The sequence below is a fragment of the Tiliqua scincoides genome, chromosome 7 (assembly GCF_035046505.1).
Source record: "Tiliqua scincoides isolate rTilSci1 chromosome 7, rTilSci1.hap2, whole genome shotgun sequence".
Taxonomy (NCBI): Eukaryota; Metazoa; Chordata; class Lepidosauria; order Squamata; family Scincidae; genus Tiliqua; species Tiliqua scincoides.
The window spans coordinates 49,221,821-49,233,852 of record NC_089827.1 but is presented as its reverse complement, the minus strand read 5'-3'; the positions used below and the strand labels follow the sequence as shown (position 1 = coordinate 49,233,852).

Here is a 12,032-nt window from a genome sequence, read left to right as displayed (position 1 = left end):
GAGCAGGATAGTTGATGAGAAGGATCCTTACCTGAACTTGCCCTGTAGGGGAGCCACCAGGCTGCCCCATGAGAGGCAAGAGGAGTTGGGATAAGGACAAAATATTTGCTAACCTCCTCCCTGGGCAGCATCCAAGGGTACCTGAGCTGCTTCCACCTTATTCCATCTGATGCTACCGTACCCTTCCATTGACCCCCACCCCTACCTCAGGGCAACAGGCCACCAGCAGTGACCCCAGGAGCCAGGAACATCCCAATAGGAGGCTGAGGTGCAATAATACCAGGGAATGGACAAGCCAAGCCATCCTAACATGATTCAACATACACTCCACCTAGTTAAAGAATTTCTATCCTGCCTCGAGTGCCTATTGGGGTGACAATACACACACAATCCTAAAATAGGCCAATACATTTAATAAAACAAATCCAAGAACTAGCATATAACTTCATAAAAACCCTCAACGCATATAAACCCTCAAAAAAAGCATAAAGCCATGAAAGCAGCAAAGTAGCAGTATAAACATTAAGACAGAATCAGCATGCATAATCCACTGATAAAAATCCAAAAGATCAGCAGTAAGGCTAGTATATAAAAAGCAGCTAATTCAAACCAAACCCACCCTCAAAAGCATTCTAAATGAGAAACTAGGATGGCATTTCTCACTGCATTTTACGCAGTGGTACTCATACCACTGATGGTACTTGAGGTGGTGTCCCATAGAACTTACAGGACCCCCAGACCCCCGCCAACTGTCAGTAAGACCAACAACACAATGCAATCACAACAAGCAGTGGTTAGGAGGCTTGGCTTGCTGGGCAAAGCTCCAGCATGTGCTTTTTGCGTGCTGGAGAAGGCGCTCCCATCTACCCTGAGCCTCTTACTGGTATTTGTGGCATCACATCTGGCCTCCCAATCAGGAAGTAACAGGCGATGACATCAGCACCTGTTACTTCCAATAGGTGGACCATGTAAAGTGGTATGGCAGGAGACACACATTGACAAATGCTGCTTTAGGCCCTGCAGGAACATTTACTCAAATCAATGCCCCAGCTGAGTGTCAGATCTCATATCAGACACGTACCAAAACTTATATCAAAGACTTACTGCTATTGTAGAGCCATTCTTCCCCACTCCTCCTCGAAAGATTATGCTGAAATAACTAGAAGCAGAATATATTCCTCCACACACTATTGCAGCAACAGGAATCATCTTCACGCTTAAATTCAGCATAGGAATCTTGCAGGGAAAATGCACAATATATTAATACTTCACAGCATTAGTGAAAGCAATTCCAATGTTTTTCAACTATCCATTTTTCTTCAGACTCAAATAAAATACAAAAGCCATAGTCATGCCATTCAAACAGCACTTTAATTCAGTTAGACACAGAAAGGTTAAATATCTATGTCAAAAATCAAAAGGCATGCATGGCACTACTAACATCTCTGAACATTTGTAGCTATATTTACTATCAATTATCTCTGAAAAATGGATAGTTCTTTAAATTCACAACAATAACAGCACAGGAAAGACAAACACCATCTGCCTGTTTTGTTTCAATTACATGTTATTAAACTGCATTATCCATACCATCCAGTGAACAGACCTTTGGCACAAGTATTTACCTTTATTATTCAATTGCTGTTTCAAGGAAACTTCCAAAAGGCAGCAGAGGATTAAAGAGAAGAGCAAAAAATGAATTTATTGTAACCTGCCGGGTTACATTTTAGAAAAACAGATTTGCCTAAGGATCTGTTATGGAGACTACTGCATTTTATACTTAGCAGTTAAATTGTAGAATCAATGTGGATTTTTTTAAAAAATTAGATTACAGTAGTTTCAGGAGAGAACACATGCATTTCAAGAAACACTTTACAATTAAAGAAATTATTTAAAAACATGGTTAAATACTTAACAGTATTTAGTGATTCAAGCATGCCAGAATATTTCAATTCAAAGTTCAGTTCAGACAACTAGGATTTACACAGTATAGATGCTCAAAAGCTGATAGTATAGTGTGGACAATTATGTAGATAGCTGGTTCTGCATAGCTTTTCACCATGCAGTTTAAATCCAGTACTACCATTCACTAATTTTCCTGCATTTCTAAATAACTGCACAATGATGGGAACGTTAAGTTTAAATACATAGCTGGAGGCAACCACCTCCTTAGGTTGCCTAAGGAGGGGTTAGGTTTTCAAGCTGTTCCTATGCAAATCTTTGTTCTTTTAGTCTTCTCTAGGGATACTGCATTCTACAGTACAAGGATAAGCACTATCTGTTCCAATGATAATTGAATGCTTTAATTCTACATCGCTAAACAGACATTCTCCTAAGACTTTGATCCTAAACACACTTTCTTATGAGTAAGCCCTACTAAACACAGTGGAATATGGAATATGTATAGAATTGTGGTAAATTCATTACCACCTTAAGTGCAACTATAAAATCACAACAGTGTTACATAAGAGATGTTGCCCTAACTGGTGAAATTATATGATAAACTGGTGAAATACAGAGAAGAGAATATCATGACATTGATTCTAGATATAGCATTAATGCATAATGAAGGTTGCGTGACTGAAGACTAAGATCATTTATGGCAGATGGAGTCTTCTTCCTTTGTGTAACTCTAAATTCATGCATAGGATGTCCACCACAACACTGAGATTACTGGAACTACATGGGGAAAGCCATTCTACGGTAAACTTAATAGAGCTAGGTATTATTTTTTAAAGGGACATAAAAATCAAGTTTAAACAACACAGGCTAAATATAAATAGTTAATAACTAATAAAACAATGCATCTGCATTGAACTCATTTATGTACAGCGTTTCAAGCTATAGCCAGTTACCTTGGTGTCCCACAATGTTGTTCCACCAAAAGCCGACAACAAATACAATGCAATTACAGATATCTGTGCTTCGGTTACATCAAATCTGGAATGAAGAAGAAATAACATTGGCCCAGTGGCGTCGCTAGGGGGTATGTGCCACACTGGGTGATGCACACAGGGGGGTGATGCTCACTGGGGGGGGGTGACATGCTAAAATTGCGGTGGTTAGGAGTAACCCCATCATATTATATACCGTTGGATGCGGAATTTCGAGCAGAATGCAACAAAAAACCAGAGTGAAATATCTCCTTTACATCAAAAGTTACGGCCAAAAAACCGGAGAACAAAAAATGCATGGATCCCTATGGAAAGTGAAAGTGAGCCGTATTGCGCATTTACTCACGAGTAGGCAAACTTGCCTTAGTCCATTGGAAAGGGCAGGCTGAGAGGAATCCAACAACACTGGAATGGTCCTGATCCAATCAATGCAGCCCCCAAAAACACCTGAGAAGGAAGTCCCTCCCTCCAAGCAGATGAATGTATTGCGCCCTACGGAAAGCGAAACTAAGCCTCATGGCTGAGTTTACTCATGAGTAAGCAAACATGCCTTGGCTGGTGGTCAGGCCAGGCAAAGGGGAATTTGAAGCCACCAGAATGGTCCTGATCTGATGGAACTGGAGCTCAACAAATGCTCCAGAAGGCAGCCTCCCCCCCACTAAAAAGGATCAAAACAGAGGCTTCAGCTGATAAGGTGAACCTTTTTGAGACTTGCAAAGCCAGGTGGATCCTGACAGTGATCTGGTTTAAACAGAAGTTCTTAAATTGAACTGGGCACTGGGTAGGGCTGAAAACCTTACTGGTTTTGAAGGGGGGGTGTTATTGCAGGTTGGCTACAGAGGAAATTCACTTGGTGGAACAGGGCTGGCTTCTGCTTATCTATTTTTTTTTTTACTTTAGTTATTTATATTTATTTATTTTAATTTGCCGGATGATGCCACTTCCACCATGACATCACTTCTGGTGGGTCTTAGACAGACTGTCATTCTAAAAAGTGGGTCCCAGTGCTAAAAGTTTGCTGCAATAAGGTGTTAGTAAGTTGACACTCTGGAGGGTGTGTGACACCACTAGTGACCAAAATCACTAAAATCATGTTATATATCAATCAACGCGTAATTTCATGCAGAATGTGTTCTATATTTGTTCTATCAAGAGGTACAGCCAAAAAACCAGTGGGGGCGGAGTGATAGTACATTACCACGCCCACCACCTGGGGTGTTCCCCCACCCACTGCATGGGGGGGTGACACGCTGGCATCCCGCACCAGGTGACGCAAACCCTTGTGACGCCACTGCATTGGCCCACGGGTTAGCATGGTCTAAAGTAGAGGGGATATTTTACCCAATAATAGATACAGAACAGGTCACCAGGATTACTGTGAAGAACTTCTAGCAATTCAACATTTGTTAGATATAAAAATCAAGTTTGAGAAATTCTGCCAAATGTTTTATTAAATTTCAGTTTACAAAATGTACATTGGTGGGCAGGAAATCTGAGAAAAAAACTTTTAAAAAAGAAATCTCTAAAAACACAAGATTATTGCTAACCATGCCAGGTTAACATTGGTGAGCCAGGGTGGTGTAGTGGTTTGGGAGGAGGACTCGGACCTGAAATATCCAGGTTCAAATCCCCTCTCAGCCACGAAGCTTCCTAGGTGACCTTTGGCCAGTCACTTTCTCTCAGCCTCACCTACCTCACAGGGTTGTTGTGAGGACAAAAGGAGGGGAGTAGCTGTGTACACCACCCTGAGCTCTTTGGAAGAAGAAGGTATAAAAATTTAAAAAAAAAAATGCCAACAGAAAGGAACAAAGCAGTAATTTCTTTTTGTTTTGTTTTAACACAGAAAACTGAATTTTTCTATCAAGAATAAAATTTATGCTTTTCCAGAATTTGCAAAGAAGTTGTAAACCTCAAGTCATAGGAAACTAATTATCCAGTACTCTGAATTTAGGAAAAACCTGAATGGTTGGAATCCAAGCCTCACAGAATAGAGTAGCACCAGCCTAGTACAATTTGACCTTTTTCCTTTAAACACCCAACCTTCACGCCATTATCACAGACTGCTTTTGAAAATGCTCAAGGCCAAACTATAGTTTACACTGGGTGCATGCTACAAATCTGAAGTCCCTTTATGGTAACTGAACTACAGTACTTTGATTATTCTTTAGATCCTGGCCAATATTCCTGAGGCTACAATCCTAAACATACTTACATGGAAATCTCACAGAGCTGAACAGATATTACTTCTGAATAAACATGCATAGGCTTACAATGTAGGTAAAGTTCCAAAGTCTGCTGGAACTACAGATTTACTGATAAAAGTATCTACAGCGACAACCCACACTTCCTTTAGTTCTGTTTTGCTACAGTGCTATTTGTCCTGGGTACGCAGAATGCCAATAGAAGCAGTGCATTCTAGGTTGCATAGAGCCAATTAACACCCATTTCCTGCCTCATAGTTCAACAACTCCTATCGCTCTGTTTCACACAGCACTCAACAGTCAGAGAACATTTCTCCTGCACTACTGGAGGTGTTGCTGTACGATGACAATGTGGTCATTTTCTGTTTCAGTAGCCTTTGCCGAGAGCTACATTGGCAACCTACAAATAACTTTCTAGTCTGTGCCAAGAGTCTCGCCTGCAAAACCTTATGATCAAATGTCTTTTCCATTCACTGCTCTCAGAACTGAAACTGCTGGCTGTAATTGTATAGGCCAGTGGTTCTGTGAGTCATGGAAACCAGCCAGAGGAGCCGTAGAAACCTAGCGAAAAACCTGCTGTCCTATACAGTGTATAGGACTGTAGAGTTAATTGGGAGTTGGGGCCAATGACCCAATAAGTTAAGGGAGCTGCCAGTCAAAAAGGTTTGGGAACCACTAGTATAGGCTCAAGGGTCACACTTCTTGGTATCAAGTACCATACCTATTATAACCTAGCCACAGAATCTGGAGTTAAGCTCAAAGTTCTATTTCCTTCTGTCCTGTGGGAATTAGGCCGAGTCTTATACTCCAAGGATCACAGCAAACAACACTTGCAGAGTAAATTAGGTGAGGGTCTACTTACTTGCCAAACTTTAGCATGCCCGATACATAGGTCTGCCAGTGAGCACAATAGAACAGGAACATCCCAACAAAGGTACAAAAGAACAGCCAATCCGGATTTGTTCCTAGCCGAACTGCTATGCAGGCTCCAATACCAACGAAAACTGAAGAGTTCAAATATCTACAGTTATTCACAGTTTAGTGGCCTTGTTCAGAATAACTGAAAAATATTCTGAGTATTTGAGAACCATTTTGTAGTGCTGCAGTAAAATGGATTTAAATGCAAGCTGTGCTTTTGGTAAAGTGATTATGGGCACAATCCTAACCAGGTCATAAGAACATAAGAACATGTCTATTCAGAAGTAAGTCCTATGTTGTTCAATGGGGCTTACTCTCAGGAAAGTGTAGTTAGGATTGCAGCCCGTGTCTTCCTTTTTCCAATGAGTAGGACTCTATCCATAATCACTTTATCATCACTCATATTCAGCCTAATTCAATGATGGCTAGAGAGAAAACAGTGATAAAATGAAAACAAATAACACTGCTCTCTGCACTTCTCATTTTTGGAAAAAAAAAAACCCAGATCTGCAAGAGTATAAAACTGATGACACTATACCGCCTATATCAGCTAGTTAGTACACTATTAAAGTGACTATAAACCACAGTGCAAACACATTTTCTGCACTTCTAACTTTGGAAAACACCAAAATCCACACAAAAAAACCTGTTTTCTTCCACCTCTATTGATGACATCTCTCACTTATTGTGGTAAGCCAATTTGGAAGGAATTTTGTGAACAGCCTCATGAAAGGAAGCAGCTTTGCATCCCAACCCTAGAATTTTGCAAGGGTTATTCATCTAGCTTAAAGAAATGACTCTTGAATTACCTCCCCCATGCAAGAGGCTACCAAGTTCCATGAGGGTCTGCAACATCTGAAAGGTTCTTGTGACATGGAATGCCCTGTCATGTAGAGAGCTACAAGGTTCTTGCTAAAATGTCTGCACCAACCTCACACATTCCTACAAGCCATTCCTACAGACTCACAGGGCAGTCTTGATCTGAGAATTGGTTCCTGTGCTCCCATCCCTACAGGGCAGGGGTCTCCAAACCCGGGCCTGGGGGCCAGATGCGGCCCGTGGCCAGCCTCTTGTCCCCTGAAAGCCTCTGGCCCACTCAACTGAACACCACCAGAGCTATGCTCTGGTTGCATCTGGAGGATGTTCTGAGGGCCAGCGAGGTTGAATTCAGAGCCCATTCATTCATTTATTCACTCATCTAAGTTCCATCTCTAATTAATTTATTTAAATTTTTTTCTGGCCCTCAACACCACACAAGATATTTGATGCAGCCCTCTAGACAAAAAAATTTGGAGACCCCTGCTACAGGGCATGCTCCAATTCTGTATGTTCTAGCTATACGATTATGGCTGCAATCCAATACAGATCTACCTGGCAGTAAGTCCCATTAAATTCAACTGGGCCTACTTCTGAGTAGATGCACAAAGGGGCACTGTAGATCTCATGTTCAAAAAGGAACCATATGCTAGTTAGCACCGTTTTTACACTATCTACAGTACTTTCAGAGAACACTGTCTTATCTGAACTTGTGCATGTCCACCACAGAAACCTTGTGCGTTACAGATGATTCTGAGGTATGTCCAATGATACAGAGCTTAGGACTAGGCTTAATGTGCTTCACTGTTGCCTTCTAAGAATGCAACTTAAAACATATCAAACAACCTGCAGCTGCACGTTCCAGGGGGAGAGCAGTGGAGAGCCAACTCTCTTTCAGGGAGCTTGTCCATCATCCCTAATGCGAAAATTACTAAACTTTTCTTCAAAAAGCCACAAGTTCTCTAGAACAATTTGAAGCACAGAAGCACTTATGGCTCCTTCCCCTCCCCCCTTCTTCCTCCAGTACTTAAATAGCAGGAAGAGGATTGAAGCAGTTAAATGAGCAGAGAAAGAGGAAGCAGCAGCAGTGAGCAGTGCTTACTCAGAAGTCCTACTGTGTTCAATGGGGCTTACTCCCAGGAAAGTTTGTATAGGGTTGGAGCACTGATGAGAGAGGTGTTCTGAGTCTCTTTGCTGCCACAAAGGGAAAGGATTGAGGCTTCCTCTTCCCAATCCTCCCCTCCCACCAGTAATATTCCAAACAAAAGATCAAATAAAAACTGCTTTCTGCTCCTGCCTCTCCAACTCACCACAAGCAAGAGAGGAGACAGCTGCTTTGCAAAGTCTGAGAGAACAAGGGAAGTCTGGTTCTAGCAAAGAAGAGCTTCCTCAGGGAATCACCTCACCTCCAAACCCCATGAACTGATCTCGTCTGATCTTGGAAGCTAAGCAGGGTCAGGCCTGGTTAGTACTCAGATGGGAGACTGCCTGGGAATACCGGGTGCTGTAGGCTTATACCATAGTCTTTCGAGACTGAAGGTTGCCAACCAAACCAGGCACGAGTTTCTAACCATATGTTCCAATCCCATGTGGAAAACATTGAACTCTCAGATTAAGAGCTAGAAAATGTACTTGGCTTATTCCACAGAGGAAAAGACTCAGATCATGCATAGTTGAGGAAACCCACAAGGGTTTCCCATCCAAACGTAAACCACATCCATGTGAAATGTTGATCTCCACATGGGTTTTTGCATGTTTGGTCTGGGCCTGAGAAAATCCCCATGAAAAACAGGCAGTCTTGAGGGAAGGAGAGTATGTGTAAAATTGACGTGGTGACTTCGAAGAAGCTATGCAGACTTTACCTTATCTGTAAATACATACAGCAGTTCTGTGGGGTGGGGATGGAACTTCCTAAAGTGAAGTAGTTGTGCAAAGTTTTCTAAGATTAAATTTTTAAAGGGAGCGTATGCTATACCAAGTCACATCCATGAAGCACCAATTGTAAGACAGTTTTAAAAATAGTACAGGTGTGTGCCACTTAAGGAAGGGATACATTCTCCTATCCCCTTTGTTTTTCAATTAGATCATTAAGTGAATGTTCAGTCCAATCTATTGTCTTTGTTGTGTAAACAGACACTCCTTGCCAGACACTAGCTGGCTGCACAGGCTGAGATAGATTGCCTCTTCTTTGCATTAAGGGCCTCGATTGTGTAAACAGACACTCTGCTGCAGGCTATGGGAGACATGATTGCCTCACCAAGAGCATCTTTATTGTGCTTTGAACACGTTATATATGCAGTCCATTGTTAAGCGAATGGTTGTTAAGCAGTGCACCTCTGTATTTAGCTGTGTAGTGATATTTGCAAGTTGTCATTTGTTGTCTTTAGCTTACCAGTCCTCAGTAACAAAACAAAAACATTTAATTAAGTTACCTGTAGAAACAGAGTCACAGCCGTGATCAAAGAGTTCTCCCAAGGGAGAGCTGCTGTTGGTTCTTCTGGCCTGTTTCCCATCAATAGCATCCAGTGATTGGTAAATGAAGAGTCCTAATGCACATGAGAGCAATACCCAAGAAGGAGCCTGAAACAAATATACAAATTAATCCACTCTGGCATTATTAGCTAACTACCACATATTGCAACAGGAACCCAGAAGACCTTCTATTACTTCCATTATCTGTATTAATTTGTTTGGCTAAGGGAGCTTGCCATTTAATTATAAAGGTCACGCCACATAATTGCAGGGAAGTTCACAATGCCAACCCAGGTTGGTTAGCTACTGAACTTCACATATCAAATATGAGCTGACCCAAATATGGGTCAGTCTGACAAAAAATGTTGACAGAAACATTCTCTATTGCCCAGCTGAGCATCATGGTCACCATCCAGAAGGCTTATATGCACTTGTCTGCTTAAGTCAGTCGACTTTCCCACCTTGAGTAAGTATGAGGAGTAGTTTCATCTTCCTGAATTCTGAGGGATTTTAATAGCCTGCCTCATGCACCTCTGGAATTTAACTAGGAGTTCCTCAGTAAGCTTTCCTTAATTTTTTTCCCCCAGAAGCTTCCAAAATTAGGATTTAGAAGAACGTTTCCAATATTTCAGTACGCTCAGCTGAATACAAATTCCTAACAGGATACAAAGCTGCTCATCATACAAGTCTTCATCCTATCAGAAATACTGGACATGAATTTAAGTGCCAGCCAAAACATCAGATGCAACATGCAAGAGACAGTATGGTATAATGATTTGAATATTGTCCTGCGGGGCCCCCCCCCCACCAGAGCAAGGTTCAAATTCCCACTTAGCCATGACCATGGATAACTTTGGGCCAGTCACTATTTCTCAGTCTAGCTTACCACACAGGGTTGTTGTGAAGATAAAGTGGGGGTGGGAGAGGAGAATCATGTTTTGCCAAATTTCCTTTACAAACTTGGTCTAGAGAACTCACAGTATATCCACTTTCAGCTACCGTGTTTCCCCAAAAATAAGACCTACCCTGAAAATAAGACCTAGTGTGTTTTTTGAGAATTGCTGAAATATAAGACCTACCCCAAAAATAAGACCTAGCTGTGATCAGGGCCAGGACGGGCGGGGGGGAAGCAGAAGGGGTCCTCAGGTGGGGGCAGGCGGGCAGACAACGTGGCCAGGAATGCTGCACTCCTGCGCCCACCACCTAGAAAGCGCCTGCTGTGCTGCCTTGGGCAGAGGATGCTGAGGAGCTGAGGCAGGAGACAGCAAGCGAGACAACCCTGCCTATCGGGCTCTGAGGCTCTCCACACTTTCCAGGGCGTAAGTCCCATTAACTATAAAGGGACTGACTTCTGAGTAGGCAGGCAGGCATCTCCCACACATGCCACCTAGAAAGCGCCTGCTGTGCTGCCTTGGGCAGAGGAAGCTCAGGTGGGAAGCAGCAAGCGGGAGGCAACCCTGCCTACCTGACTCTGAGGCTCTCCATATCTTCCAGGGAATAAGTCCCATTAACTATAAAGGGACTGACCTCTGAGTAGACAGGCAGGCAGGCAGGCATCCTCCTGGGCGCTTAAGGAACACCCTCTCCACACCTTCCAGGGAGTAAGTCCCATTAACTATAAAAGGACTGACTTCTGAGTACACAGGCAGGCATCCTCCTGAGTGCTGAGGGGATATTTTTGTAAGGTATATTTTTGTACGTGAATGACTGTGGATTGTTGTACATTAAAAAAAAAAAGACCTACCCCCAAAATAAGACCTAGTGTGTTTTTTTTGAGCAAAAAAAATATAAGACAGTGTTTTATTTTGGGGGAAACACAGTAATTAGTTCCCCTCTCCACTCGAAATAGTCCTAATTCTGCAGAAAGCACTGTCGGGTGCTGTCCCACTACAGGGGTGGCTTGTCTGTTCAACTGCAGAGGTCCTCCTTCCTTCCCTCTCCCACCAGCAGCTTCTCTGGCCACTGCAGCAACACCTTGGCTCTCAGTAGTTCTTGGGCATGGCAACTACACACTAGTCTCCAGCAATCTCTGTTCCAGCAGTCTTCTTCTCCATTTGGTCAGCCAGTCAGCCAGCCCATGCATCCATCCATCCTCTTTCCTCCAAGCTCCTTGCTCTCTCAGTTTCTCCAGGCTCCTTCCTTCAACACCCACACCTTCTCTGCTTTTATCCTTGAAGATCTTGTTGTCTCTAGCAGCTGCAGCTGTGCCACACACCCACTACTAAAAGCCTAGGTTTTAACTTCAAGCTTCCCAGACTCGTCAGAGCAAGGGACCACTGTTGACACCACATAATACCCTATCTCCCCAAGGGATCTTGTGCATTTCTGTTACACATGTACACTAATGCTTCCCAAACTATCTAATGCAGCAGACTAGCAAATTTTTCACTCATGTGCCAAGGCTCTGTACCATATTCACGCCATATTATCATATTCACAGAGCCTTACTCATCCAATAGAACAGATGAAGCCTGCATCTGAGAAAGGAAGCTCTTTTGTGTTGCAACCTAAACTTTGGAAATATGAATGTAATAGTAATAAATGAATGACAGGTTTGTCATTTATTACTTTCTCCAAGCTCACTAAAGCTCCAAGGTTTCACTTTCTCCAAGCTCACTAAAGATCAGATATACTCAGTAAAACCAAAGTTTACAGATATAAACAAAGCGCGATACCATAGTCTTTCGAGACTGAAGGTTGCCAACAACATATATAAATCAATATAAGTTTG

The 12,032-nt window shown here is 42.5% G+C and overlaps 1 protein-coding gene across 1 annotated transcript in view; it reads right to left on the bottom strand.

The window, feature by feature from the left end:
- The window catches only part of CHPT1 (choline phosphotransferase 1), a 31,850-nt gene that overhangs the window by 11,224 nt on the left and 8,594 nt on the right, over positions 1-12,032 (bottom strand). Inside the window, exons 2-5 of the mRNA XM_066633177.1 lie at positions 9,262-9,409; positions 5,958-6,099; positions 2,856-2,940; positions 1,105-1,236 (exon numbers count right to left, since the gene is read on the bottom strand). Coding sequence (XP_066489274.1) covers positions 1,105-1,236; positions 2,856-2,940; positions 5,958-6,099; positions 9,262-9,409 — 507 coding nt within the window. The remainder of the gene's footprint in view (positions 1-1,104; positions 1,237-2,855; positions 2,941-5,957; positions 6,100-9,261; positions 9,410-12,032) is intronic.